The 14,504-nt window shown below is 35.0% G+C and overlaps 1 protein-coding gene across 2 annotated transcripts in view; it reads right to left on the bottom strand.

The window, feature by feature from the left end:
• ATGRIP (Golgi-localized GRIP domain-containing protein) overlaps positions 1-14,504 on the bottom strand; it is an 84,893-nt gene that overhangs the window by 30,534 nt on the left and 39,855 nt on the right. For both annotated transcript variants that reach the window (XM_088942755.1, XM_088942756.1), the window contains exons 5-10: positions 13,368-13,461; positions 12,163-12,249; positions 11,922-12,002; positions 10,629-10,754; positions 7,639-7,747; positions 7,473-7,552 (exon numbers count right to left, since the gene is read on the bottom strand). In XM_088942755.1, the coding sequence (XP_088798881.1) occupies positions 7,473-7,552; positions 7,639-7,747; positions 10,629-10,754; positions 11,922-12,002; positions 12,163-12,249; positions 13,368-13,461 (577 nt within the window). The remainder of the gene's footprint in view (positions 1-7,472; positions 7,553-7,638; positions 7,748-10,628; positions 10,755-11,921; positions 12,003-12,162; positions 12,250-13,367; positions 13,462-14,504) is intronic.

Genomic DNA, 14,504 nt, shown 5'->3' with positions numbered 1-14,504 from the left:
ATGAACCACCGTGGCAATAAGCATCAAAGCTCAAAACAAAAATGCATGGCATGAGCTATATTTAAAGCTTGTAAATGTCTCAGATTCACTATCCTAGATCTCCTTTGTTATTTTCATACATAGAATTTTTATTCAGTTGTGACTTCATAATTTAACAATGGATATGGTACTAAACGTATCGGACAACTTGGATACGGATACGCTTTGGAAACGCATGGATACGGATGAAAAATATAGAAATGCTTGGATACACTAGCGAAATACATACAAATTCCATAAATACATCAACAACACTAAATTTAAAATCAAATAGTCACAAGTAATGTATAAATACATAGGAAATGTATATTTTAATGGTGTATATTAAAAAATATATTACAATTAATATAACGAGATGCATAAATATCATACAATGTTATTGATAATGCATCAATCAAGAGTCCAAGACACATAGCATATGCACCATAGTTGTCAAGGCGACTAGGCGATTTTTAAAAGTGGCCCTGCCCAACGCCAAGTGTTTTTTGAATGCCTTTATATATATTGTATCATTTTATTGGTTGGTTTTATTTTATTAGAATACATCCTGTTGTATGTTATAACTTTTTTATAAAGATAAATCTTTTTTACTAAAGCTATGAAAGTTGCTTTGGGTTTGAGTTCTGAACCGAGACAGAAGAGAAACTGAGGACTCAGTCCAAGTCATCATCATTCTTGTTCTTTTGGTCCTTTAACAGTCCAATTGTTCTGTGGTCCACTTTTTTTCTTACTTTTTTGGGATGAAACAGGGGCTCTGCCTCTTCAACCTCCTCCTCCCTCCTCCTTTCTCAAATCAACCTAGTACCCCAGTACTTTATTTTCTAATTTTTTCAAAAAAACTTTTGGAAACAAAACAGGGGTTCCACCCCCTTCTTCTTCTTCAACAGGCGCTGCGCCCCAACTTTCTAAAACTTTCCTGTATTTTTTTTTTATGAATGAATGGTATTTTATTAAATACAGATAGAAATAGTACAAGCATGAAGCACCCTAAGAGGAGGCACGAGGTGTTACCTCCCCTTAAAGGTGGTTCCAAACCAAACTCTTTTCAGATTGCAGTTACAAATTAACCAAAAACAGAGAATCCCTTGAAGCCCCTTGTTTAGCTAAAGAATCTGCCAAAGCATTTGCTGATCTACTAACCCACTGAAAGCTAACCGACATGGTTCTCATAAGCCATTTGACTTTTTTTTATGATGTCCCTATATCCCCAAACAACATTTTCTGGGTTTGACATCCATCCCATTATCACCTTAGAGTCTCCTTCAACTATCAAATTAGTCACTCCAAGTTGGTCGGAAATCTGTAGTCCTTGTACCATAGCTAATATCTCAGCCCTTGTAGAGTCTCCATAACCCACTGGACCTGAGGATAAGGACAAAATGTTGCCATCCTTATTCCTCAAGATCCCTCCTATACCCGAAGGTCCTGGATTGCCTTGATTGCTCCCATCAAAGTTCAACTTTACAACTCCTTCCGGAGGGGGTAACCAACTTGCTTGTGCTCTATTTTTCTTGGATGATGTGGAGGCCACTGCTGCCCAACTCCTTTGAAGGTCATCACTAAGGTAATCGGCAAAGAGATCAGTAGTTTTTAGCCAAAGGATTGCCCTTGTTAGTATACAATCCTTTATTTCAGCAATGCTTTTCTCCTTCTCCTGGAAAATTTTGGCATTTCTTTCCTCCCAAATGGTCCATAAGAGGGCTTTCCTAATACATTTCCACATTACTTTCCCTCTCTTTGTTGGCCAACCAAAAAAAGATGGATCAAAAAGCGGATTTACTTCAGGAGGCAGGTTCCACCTGTACCCAAACAGCATAAAAATCCAATTCCAAATATTTACTGTAAAAGAGCAAGAAATCAGTAGGTGATAACAGTCCTCATTCTGCACTTTACATAAAAGCACCAATTGGGGGACAAGCATGAATAAGGTCTCTTTTTTGTACATTATCCATAGTATTAATTTTACCATAAAACACTTCCCAACAAAACCCAACAATTTTAGGTGGAACTGGCCTTGACCAGACTTCTTTAACTGGGAACAACAAAGGGGAAGGAGTAGAGCAAAGGGACTTAAAGAAGGAAGAACAAGAGAATGATCCACTCGAGGTCAAAGACCAAATTCTTGTATCTGGTTTAGGAGGGTCTAGACAAATAGAATCAAGTAAAAGTAAGAGCTCAGAGGCAGAAACTGATTCCTAATCCCTCAACCCTCTATGGAACCCAGAATCCCAATTAAGAGACAATGGGAGAATGGGGGGGAGAAAGAAATCTCGAAACAAGCTCCTTTTTATAGACGGAAATAGAAAAAAGGGAGGGATAGAGGTCTTTTAATGGTTGGTTGCCCACCCAAATGTCTTCCCCAAAAAGCACAGAATTACCATTGCAGACATCATACCTTATGAACTTGAGAAATTTTGGGAGGATGCCAAAAATCGCTTTGCAAGGTGTGGTGAGTGTGGCCCGTTGAGATACCCCGACATCCCAACCAGATTCAGAACAACCATGGATACTAGCCACCACCTCATGCCACAATCTCTCTTTCCAGAGGCCACCTCTATAACCACTTGCCCAAAATAGTTTCATTCTTATTTACTAGGTTCCCTAACCCTAAGCCCCCTTATTCCATGCTTCAACTCACCACCTCCCGTCTAATCAAATGATCCTTTTTCTCTGCACCTAGTTCCCACAAAAAATCCCTCATCAACATTTCTATCTTCTTGGCTTCCCTAACAGGTATCCTGAAAACAAACAAAAAGTAGATGGGTAAGTTTGCGTGTGTGTGGCCCTAATCAAAGTTATTCTAACCCCCAGAGAGATATAGTTCTTTTTCCAGGTCACTAGCCTTTTTTCAAACTTCTCTACCACCGAGATCCAAAACCTACTTTCCTTTGGATTTACACCTAGGGGAAGTCCTAGATAGGTCAAGGGCCAAGCAGAAATAGGGCATTCTAAGCAAGCAGCAATAGACTCCAACTCCCTTCCCTCCACATTTAGCCCCACCACACAACTCTTCTCAAGATTTATTTTCAGGTTTGAAACATTCTCAAAGAGGGTTATTAGATTTCTCAGATTCCTTGCCCTCAACAAATTACATCCCTCACAAAAGATTATGATATCATCTGCAAACTGAAGGTGGGTAACCGAAACTTGATTTCTTCCTAATCTCTATCCTGTTATCAATTCAACCCTGTTTGCTATTGACAAAAGTCTATTAAAAACATCAACAACCAATGTGAAAAGGAAAGGGGACAATGGATCACCTTATCTCAAGCCCCTACATTCAAGGAAAAAATCCTTTACAACTCCATTTACTAAAACTGAGTAATGGCAAGACGTCAGACAACTACCTATCCACTTGCACCATCTATCCCCAAAACCACACTTTCTGAGCACCTCTAGCAGAAAACTCCAATCCACTAAATCATAGGCCTTTCCAAGATCCAATTTGCAAACAAAACCTTGCCTACCTAATCTTCTCATCTCTTCCACACTTTCATTTGCTATTAAAATTTGGTCAACTATTTGTCTACCATGAACAAAAGCACCTTGAGTTTGACTTATGATGGGAGGGAAGAGCCTTTTTGATCCTCAAAGATAAGACCTTTGCCAATATCTTATGGATGCTTGTTAGCAAGCTGATTTTTTGCACTATTTTTTAATAATGCTTTTTTGGGACGAAACGGGGGCTCTGTCCCTTTATTTTTCTCTCCTTTTTTGAAGCATTCTCCCTTTTTATTAGCTTAAAACAGGACCTCCGTCACCTTAAACACAGTTCAAGTCTCTTACTCCTATTTTTCTTTTTTGCACCATGTCCTTTAACCTTTATGTTTTTTTTTCTTTTTTAAGAAATATTTTTTGTGAGCAAAACATGGGCTCTGCCCCCTAATTTCTCTCTGTTTTTTTGTTACATTCCCTATTTTTTTGGCCTGAAACAGGTATGATGTATATGATGGAATTTTATGTTTTATTTGAATGAATTTATTGCTAATAACCAGTATACAGTATGTTGGTCAGTATAAAAAACTAAAACAATAGCTTAAGAAGGGTTAGGGATCTTTATTTTATACTTTCAAATTCCATCGCCTAGGTGCCCGCCTAGGCACCTAGGCGACTAGGCACCTTGTGACCGTCTAGGCTCACCTAGGTGCCTTGACAACTATGATATGCACATATTATACTTTAATTATTATATCAATTATATTCTATTTTACTATTTTTTACTTTTTTTACATTAACAAAAAGTCAACCAAATATTAAATTCTGAAATATAAATTAAAATATCAATTAATAAATTATAAAAATATATAGTCTCAATTTAAAATATATCAAATATGTTAAAATTTCTAAGACACATTTCATATGCCAATTTTTAATTACTAAAATAATTATTACATCATTCATATTTTTGTTTCTATAATTTTTCTAAAATTAAAAACCATATTTTAATATAAATGTTGATTAGTAAACTTGATAAATTCTATTCAATATTATATTCTCAAATATTTTGTAACCACTTTTTATTTTTGTAAATAGTTAATATTTGTTATTTAATGTAATGTAAATTAAAATTTTAACTAATAATTTAAATATATATATTTTAAGTACTAAAATACTTATTCTATTATTAATATTTTATTTGCATAAATTTCTTGAGATTAAAATCATCTTTTGATTTTAATGTGGATTTGATAGATTATGTATTCTATTAGTTTATAAAATATTAATTTTGAATGTCATTCTTTTTAATTTTTAGTTGGAATTGTTAAACATTAGTATGTATTATTTATTTGGATTACATGTACATGTAGATACTATATTTAATATAAGTTATTTTATTTCAATTATTAAGAAAAAAATTAAGTTGGCTTAGTGGTTTAAGAGTTGATTCAATACACACATTGCGCACTGGGCGACCTAGGTTTGAATTGCTCTAACCCTCAGTTTTTAGTAAAAAGGCATGGCGTATTAGTCCATATTCCATTGTATCATGTTGATAGACACCAATATGGGCCAATATGCACTTGTATCGACCCAATACACACGATTCGCATGAGACACCTCTAGTTATAGCGTATCTCATGTCGGGTAGGGTTGATACTGATACAACACACCCCTATCAAACGTATCGTATCAATATTTAAATCCTTGGTTGGGATAAGGCTTAGATGATGATAATGATGTGGCTTCATAGAGTTTACTAACCATGATATAACTATCAAATTTTCTTTCACCAACCTTGCATGCTTTGGACCTTCAGGATCCGGTTCTACCTAATAATCTGTGAGACAACCTAATTTCCTATGTCCACCAATATACATGCAAGATGACTAAAGCCCACTTCAAATACTCATATCCATTAAGTTTCATAGTGATAAGTTAGCTATCCACACTTTCTCTAGTAACTTCAAACATGGATGGAATCCATAATCTACTTGGAGTCATTCCTAGAAGATTCCATACCAGTCTTGGATTATCAGAAAACCAAAAATAGAATAAAAAGCAACCCTAGGGATATGCTCCCAAGAGAAAACTATAACCCTATGCACAATGTATGACAGACCACTCCTATAGGGGCTGGAAGAAATTGAAGAAATAGGGGGAACTCACCCCAGAGGCTTAAAACACTCACTATATTCTGATCCAATAAGACCATAAATACCTAATTACCATTACTGATTTCACCCATAGGCTGCAGAAAAAATTCTTTGGCTTTCCTTGACTTTTTGGGAAAATCTTCACAAACCTGAATTAGTTATCCAAAAATCATCTAAAACCAAGTCAATAATTCTGATATTATTAGCTTCTTTAATATCATATGTAGACTATTGATCCTAGATCTGCATGAGTTTCAACTAGAAGGTATATGCAAGAGGGATCTAAGGATAGTGGGTTCCAATACCTTTTTTTTTTTGAAGAAGAAGAAGGTAAAGTATACTAAAAATTAGAATAAGAAAATAGAGGTGAGAAAAGAAAAGAGAAACAAATTTGAGAGGGGAAAAAAGGTATGAGGAATACAGCCTCTCTCCACTATGTGTTTGAGTAGGGGTGTACAATCTGTCAGTTTGGTTAGAACTAAGGACTTAACCGACTATTCGGTTTGACCATTTTCTTCAACTGAACTGATCCTAACTGAATTTGGTTCGGTTGGGCCCTGATTCCACATAAATGGTAAACATTTAACACCTAATGAATAATTAATAATTAATAAGTGTTATTAATTAAAGGTTAAAATGGCCCCAAAACCCAATGATTTTAATTAATTAGCTTTTATTAATTAAAAGCTAGAATAGGCCCAAATCCCTATGCCAATGGGGAATTGGCGAATTGGCCATTATTTACAAACAAGTAATGATTAATGAACAATTAATAATTAGTCTAGGTAAGTTAGAATAGGCCCAAAGCCCTATGCCAATGGGGAATTGTCAAATTAGGCGATTGACCATTATTTACAAACAATTAATGATTAATGAACAAATAATAATTAGTCTAGGTTTTAATTAACTATTATGAATTAAAAGTTGGAATGGGGAATTGCCAAATTGGTCATTGGGAAATGTAATAATTAATTAGCATAAAGTATTAAATATAACACAAAATATGTAATATACTTAATTAAATAACAGCGCTAACAAACCGAACCGAACCGAAAACCGATTTTTTAAAAAACAAAAACCAAACTGAACCGATAACCAAATTAACTGAACCAAACTAGCTTATTTGGTTTTGTTCAGTTCGGTTCTCTTCTCTCACAAATTCTCTCATCTCTTCTTCTCTTTTATATCTTTTTTTTCTGCTGATTTCTACTCTATGTATACAACTTCATAACACAATGGAAATGACCAGTATGCCCGTGGTCATTTACTACCCATCTCCCTTGGATTTAAAAAAAATGAACAAAATAAATAACATTGGAAATACCCTTAAATATATTTAAATCTTTCTTACATTAAAAGAGTTTTTAAATAAATTAAATCTAAAATGCTACAACACCATAACACAGAGGAAAGAAAAGTTTACAACATGGTTTTTGAATATGTGCCATTTTGAATACTTCTAGTTAAATTCATACAAATAGAACAATTGTACCCAATCATTTAGATGTGTTATATCATTATGCTACATCTGTTACATTATAATAACAGCATAGTTTAAATTCACAAAAAAAAATATATAAACGTAATAAATATGAATATGTTTATTGTATTTCTTTGCAATAGAGGAAATACTGCTTCGTGATTGAGGTCTACATGTATTGAAAGTTTATTTAAATGTACAAGTCGGATGTATTCTCAATCTGCAAGAGGCGTGTTGAGACATACATTAGTTGTTAATAACTTCATATTTATATTCCCACAAAGTACTTCCACATTCTTAGGGACCGAGATTATACTGAAACCAAATTGTAAAACCTTCCAAGAAAAAAGATCTGATACCTCCTCCCTGGCAGCTGCTAGGTCAGCATCTCTTGTATTTAGGAGCTGGTTTTGCACAGACAATTCTAGTTCCAGTTGACCTGGCCATAAGAAAGATAAGGAACTTAAAATTTTCTTCTACACATAATAAATCACACAATAGTATAGTGTACAATCTTGAAAATACTTTTTAATTTGGCTGCTTCAATTTCAGCACGTATACAGCTATTCTCAGCAACCTCCAGCTTACTTTTCAGTGCCTGGATAGCAGCTTCCCAGCTTTCTTTTTCTTTTTCCTGAATAAATTGGGCATATGAACAAGCTATGAAGTCATCCACCCATCCCTTGACAGAGTTAAACAGTATATGTCTTATTGATGTATAGTTACAGATCAGATCCAAATGACAACTTGTCAGTTTCAACTTTCAAGCACAAAAACTACAAGTTTTCATAAAAAAACTAAAAAATGTTATTTATCAAGTAGAAACCTTGCATATACATTCAAATGATAAATATGTAACCCTGGAACACAAATAGTAGAAAGCTTTAGAAAACCAACCATAAGCTTTATTTATAAGTTATGATCCTTTCAGACACTGAACTAAGAACAGGGGGAAAGAAATACAAGAAATGAAAACTGAATGTTCTACATTCATGCTTGCAATAGAACTGCATTAGGAGTAGTTGTACATTGTAAGAAAGCATATCAAATCAGTTGGTACAACATCAACTCAAAAGGTCATCTGATTAATATGTTCATAAATTATCTTGAATAAAGGAAATCTCAAGACATGGATTGAAGGTTGATTTAATGGTACAACACACTGCATTTAGACAGATAGGGACAGATATTAGACTGCAGGTGCAAAAGGATGCCATTGGACTTCTCATAAGTAACAATCATGTTAATTACTACTGGCATGTCATTACATTACGCAACATATTCATCCAAGTTATTTCTTCCTAACCCAAGCAGATACCCCCAAGAATGGGACAGAACAAAATGTTGTGCTTTTGGTATGTAACAAATTGCAGAGTAGATAAAATATTTAAGTAAAAGAAAATATGATAATATGCCGCTTGCCCCAATATGTCATAATAAAGAAGAAAAGTATGACATAATCACAGAGATTGTGACAGAAAAGAAAGATATCTCCTAAAACATCATTAACAACAAAGTTCAATATCAACCAAAAATCTGACCCAGACGCAGCCCTGTTGACACCTTCAAATTCAGGATGGACCACCATCCAATCCACTAACCATGATGCAATATCAACAATTGTATGGCTGGAAACATTCATTTTTAGACAAGAATGATACAGATAACTGGAATTCTTTTGTAAAGAGGTTTTCCTTATCTTCTCCAATATCACCCCCTCTCCATTGCATTCAAGAGCAAGCAGCATACTGCTAAAACTCCCCGTCCAGATTACCCATTCAGAAAACACCATTTGGCAAGAAAACTAGCTTAATGAAGATCTACAAGAACACAAGAAGCCTCCAAATTTCTCAATTGACAACTCCCCAGTGCAAAAGGCTGTGGTCAGAGCCTCATCAAAGCAACAATCAAGGACCCCTGCTGAACCAGGGGGTTACAATTAGATGCATTTATTTATTTTATGCCACCATTATCAAACAAATGTTCAAACTTGCAATTAATATATGGTTCATGAGATTAGGGGTAAGATTTGAGCATTGAGCCCCTTTCAACCACAGTAGAGAAAAGGGAAACCAAATGCAACAGCTGTACATACATCCCATCTTTTTTTTTTTTTTTTGATGAATGAGGATAATTTTATAAAACCAGAAAAATAAGGCATCACAGGAAACCCATGGAGAGGCACGAGCTGTTACCTCTCCTAACAAGGTATTAACATCAAGTTAAAACATGAATAAAGTTACAGTGCTGCCGAAAATAAATGTTCCCTTGAAACCCCTGGCTTAGCTAACCCATCCACTAAGGTATTTGCTGATCTTCCACCCAAAGAGAGGTAACAGTCATGCTCCTTGTGAACCAACTAACTTTCCTCAATAAGTCTTTGTATCACCATATAGCTGAGCCTGGATCTGTCAGCCATCCCACAACAATTTTGGAGTCTCCTTCAATTACCAAATTCTGAACTCCTAATTGTTCTGCAATCTGAATACCTTGTACAGCCGCTAAAATCTCAGCTCTATTAGAGTCTCCTATTCCCGTGGGGCCTGAAAACAAGGCTAGGATGTTGCTATCCTTATCTCTCAGCACCCATCCTATCCCCAAAGGACCTGGGTTTCCTTGACTGCTACCATCAAAATTCAGCTTTACCCAACCTTCAGACGGAGGCACCCACACTGCAGATATCCTGTCTTTCCTCGTATTACTATTAGCCACAGCTATCCAGTTTCTCCAAATATCATCAAAAGAAAAGGTATGAGAGGAATCCACAGTTCTCAACCAATGAATGGCCCTAGTCAAGATACAATCTTCTACAGCCTGAATGCTTCTTTCCTTCTCTTTGAATAACCTTGCATTTCTTTCTTCCCAGATTGTCCACAAGGCAGCTGCTCTAATACATCTCTACATAGTTCTTCCTTTTTTTTGTAGGCCACACAAAAAAGGAAGGATCAAAAAGTTGACTTGTGTCTGTGATCAGATTCCACCTGCACCCAAACAAAGAAAAAATCCATCTTTCCACCATGGCTTGAAAAACAAATAACATTTCTTTCAGTAACAAGTGGAGCTCCCAGACCTATTAAGTGAGCTACATACGTCAAGGCCATAGGAAGGCATCATATCCCAACCTTCCATCCAACCCCTCTCCCAAAGGAATTCCTATCTTCTAAATGTTGCCCCTTTGTGAATCACTTATCTCAACTAGGTTCCCCTTTCTCTTCAGAAGACAAAACTACCTATGAAAGCCCACAGCCAAGTCCTGTTTTCAATCAGAATAATTGTGCATGTTGCGTCATTATTACCTCTGAGTGATAATAGAATCTATACTTTACAAGCATTTCTACAAACACATGCACATGCCATGTCAATATCGTATTGTCTGCCATTACAATCACACATACATCTCATGTCATGAAGTCCAATAAAAAATTTAAGAGAAAGCATCAAATAATGCCTGCCTATAAATTTAAAGCAACAAGATGATGATATGGAGGCACTCAAACCAAAAGCTCCAGTCATACATGCTCATTTTTCAATTGAACAAGATCTCCTTTTACTGTCTCCACAGAAGCTCGAAGTCTTGCAGCTTCACCAGTTGAAGCTGCATCCATCTCTGCAATTTTAGACTCCTTCTCAGATACTAGAACCTGACAAAACAGAAACAGATTCACCATAGGTTAGGTCAGTTCATAATTTGGAAATTGGTACAAGAACATGAAGAGTCCACATTTGCTCTGAGACTACAATATGGAAGATAAGAGGGATAGGGACAAAGGTGATTAAGATAGCCCCTATATCCATCATACCATGATGTTCTGTAATTTCAGCAGTATGAAATATGTTTCATGCACAATCAAAACTATGTTATGTTTGTGCAATTCAAGCATGATAGCCATCTAGTTGAAACATGTATACTACTTAAATTCAACAATAGAAAAATACGAAGCAGTAACCAATATTCTGAAAATTGTAATTGTATTATAAACAATAGATTCAAACCAAATCTAATCATGAACCATAAGAGTATTTCAATTTTTTTTAAAAATGTATATACTAAAACATGGATATATATATATATATATATATATATAAGAGAGCTATTTTACCCATTTTTAAATCCATATTCATCATATATGTACTTACTACAACAAAGCTTATCACTTTTACACTAGAAGCATAAGCTGATATAACCTAAAAGTCAATCAACACACAATTAATGGATCCTTAACCTACAAATGATTAAAGGCCCTTGAAGAAAATTAGAAAGAAACCAAAAAAAAAAGTGGAGAACTAGGTCCCAGTTGGATAAATTTGAATGACATGAATATATATGATGGGAATCTTCATTTAGCCCCACCTCACAAATTTTTACTTCACCATACAGTTGGGAACAGTGATAAGTGAGGGGAATTGATGCCAATATGTCATAAGTGGAGGCGTTGGAAGTTTTGAATTGTTTTGCGTGTACAGTGAAGTAAATCATACTATTCAAGAAATCATAAGATTTTTTATGAGTAATAAGAAGCATTTTATTAAAATCAAGTAAAAACTATCAAAGGATGCAGCATGAAATTCCAAGAGGTGTGAGATGCAGCCTCAAAAACAAAACAATATTCAAGAAAACACAAGATTCACATAATAATCATAAGATTTTTCCAGAAAAAAAAAAAAAGATTCAAACCAGCTTAGGATTCACAATTTGAATCATAAAGAACAAAATTTTGACAACTATGGCTGGAAGCCCCCAATGTAAGATGTAGCAACCAATCGAGTAGAAACAAAACAAGACATGGACCTATATCAATGAGTCTAACCTGTAGTGAAGATATTGTTTCAGATGCTTTGTTTCTATCAGATAATGCATCAGCAAGTTGGGCTTCCAAGCTTTCTACTAACTGGAGGAAATAAAGATATGAGAAAAAAGATTATGGAGAAGAATCAGAGCCATAACTTGCCCAATGCAGCCATAAAAATAAAATGAGGGGAGAAGAGAATGACCAAATTCCAAAACTTTAGAAGTAACATATGAGATGCATTTAAAACTCCATATTTTACCTTCTGGTGTTTAGCAGAAAGCTCAGCGATTGAATTTTGTCTTTTCTCATCTGCAGCTTGCAATAAGCCCCTCATATCTTCTAACATCTGTGCAAATGTGAGTAATTTAATATGGTTTAGATGATCAATAGGTGTTACAATTTTCATTTTGACAATATTTCTTATCCATTTGGCCACAATATTAAGTCCAGTTGGTATTTAAATTTTAATCCACAAAAAAGCTAGTTGGATCTCATAATTAATCTACCCTTAGACACCAAGACCTTTATCCGTTAAGTTCCTTTCCCTAACTATCCTTTTCACTATCCTACATCAATCTATTTTCTATCAATCCCCTTCAATCAAACTGCAGGGACTATGGAAAAAGACTTTTACTCCTGTACTAGACCATTGGATTTGTGTCTACAGATAATTGCTTCTGCAACTGTATCACCCAATTGCATATGCTTTGGAAATAGAGTTGTGCCTCAACCATACTCCTAAATGGCCAAATGATCAAAAGAACCATAAATTCCATGGGCATGGCGAGACGGAAATAAGCAAAAGCAGATAACAGTTAGGTACAGCAGCAGAACACAATCATACAAAGTTGGGCAAATAAGAATGAATGGGACTAACATGATCTTTTTAATTAGTAACAACTAACATGATTTATTAGAAATATCTAAGAATCTCTTTTTTTATAAAGAGATTAAAATTTCATTAACATATAAATTGAATAGCAAATATAAAACCTAGAGCCATGGGTAAAGACTAAAGTGAAATGGTTCTTCAGGCAATTTAAATACAAAGACATTGAAAACAAGAAAAACAAAAGAACATCTAAACCATATAGAGGCATGTAAATTGCTGTTCTAAAATGTCAGTCATCATCTACAGAATTTCAGTTACTATGTAATACCCAAAAAAATCTACAAAATCTTGGTTTGTAATTTTTTTTTTCAATGATATTATCCTTGCAATTGGAAATACTGAAAAAAGTGAAAATGCAGACATTCACAAACTTCAACGAGGATATCGCAGGATATTTGTACGTACAGTACTTATGCATTGGTACACTTGCACTAAGAACAGTAAACCCTTCAAGTGTATGTTTTTAAGTTTCCAGTAAATAATACCAAGTAACAAGCATGTGATTTCAACAACATACTGGATATAAAGAGAGAGTTCATATCCTCATGACATAGATCTGGGAGTATCCAAACCTGTTCTTTCTCTAAAAGGGACTGCTGCAAACCTTCAAGAGCATTCTCTTTGGCTTCCAATGAACGGCGCATTTCTTCAAAGCTCTCACGAAGCCTAGAGGTTAATGAAACTGTTAGAAGAGGGAGACAAAAGATAATCCACAACTACACAACTTGGCATATGAGATCAATAGAGTTTTTTTCTTTTTTCTTTTTGATAGTCATATGAGATCAATGGAGATAGGAAAAGGTCTATACATTGTCCATTAGAGAGTGGGAAGATATTGAACAAGAGAAGGCCTTCAAAGCAAATGTTCTAATTTTCTTCACAAAACCAGTGATTTAAAAGGCACGCCTGCACATAGGCGAGGTGCATACCCAAAAATATGCCTCACCAAGGTCCTAGACCTCAGCCCAAGTGTGCACCTTTTGAAAATTTGACCGTTTTGTTTTTTTTTTTGGTTTTTTGTTCATTCATTCATCCTAATAAAATTTCTTAAAAAGCAATTAAAATTATAAAATCATTATTTTTGTGTGAGAACTAAGAGAAAAGCAAGAGAGAGGGAGGCTAAGAAAGGAATTAGAGGATATCCTTTTCAAAGAAGAGATCACCTAGAGGCAGAAATCTAGGCAAACATGGGTAAAGGAAGGGGATAGAAACACAAAATTCTTCCATGCCTTAGCCAATGGTAGGAGGAAGAAAATTTTCATATCCAAATTGGAAGTTGAAGGGGAGACTATTGATCAACAAATTGAAATTGCTAGTTGCCCTTGTTAACCATTTCAAGTCAATATTTAGAAAACCTCTCTGGAAGACTGTGTGGAAGGGTTGGAGTGGCCAAGAGTTGAGGATGATCAAAAAAGGTGGTTAGAAAGAAGGCTTGACTTGGAGGAAATAAAAGAAGCAGTTTTTTCGATGGATAGATCTAAAGCACCAGGTCCAGATGGCTTTACTATGGCTTTCTACCAAGACTGTCAGAACATTTTGAAAGAGGATATCCAAAAGTTGTTTGATGAATTTTTTAACAGAGTAGTAATTAACCCAGGATTAAATTCTACCTTCATCGTTTTGATTCCAAAGAAAGCAGGAGCAATACAACCTAAGGATTTTAGGCCCATTAGTCTTGTTCACAAACTTTATAAAACTATTGCTAAGGT

Source organism: Nelumbo lutea, chromosome 5, assembly GCF_056320005.1.
Source record: "Nelumbo lutea isolate HS-2025 chromosome 5, American lotus-T2T, whole genome shotgun sequence".
Classification (NCBI taxonomy): Eukaryota; Viridiplantae; Streptophyta; class Magnoliopsida; order Proteales; family Nelumbonaceae; genus Nelumbo; species Nelumbo lutea.
The sequence above is the reverse complement of the archived record's forward strand: the minus strand, read 5'-3'. Positions and strand labels throughout refer to the sequence as shown.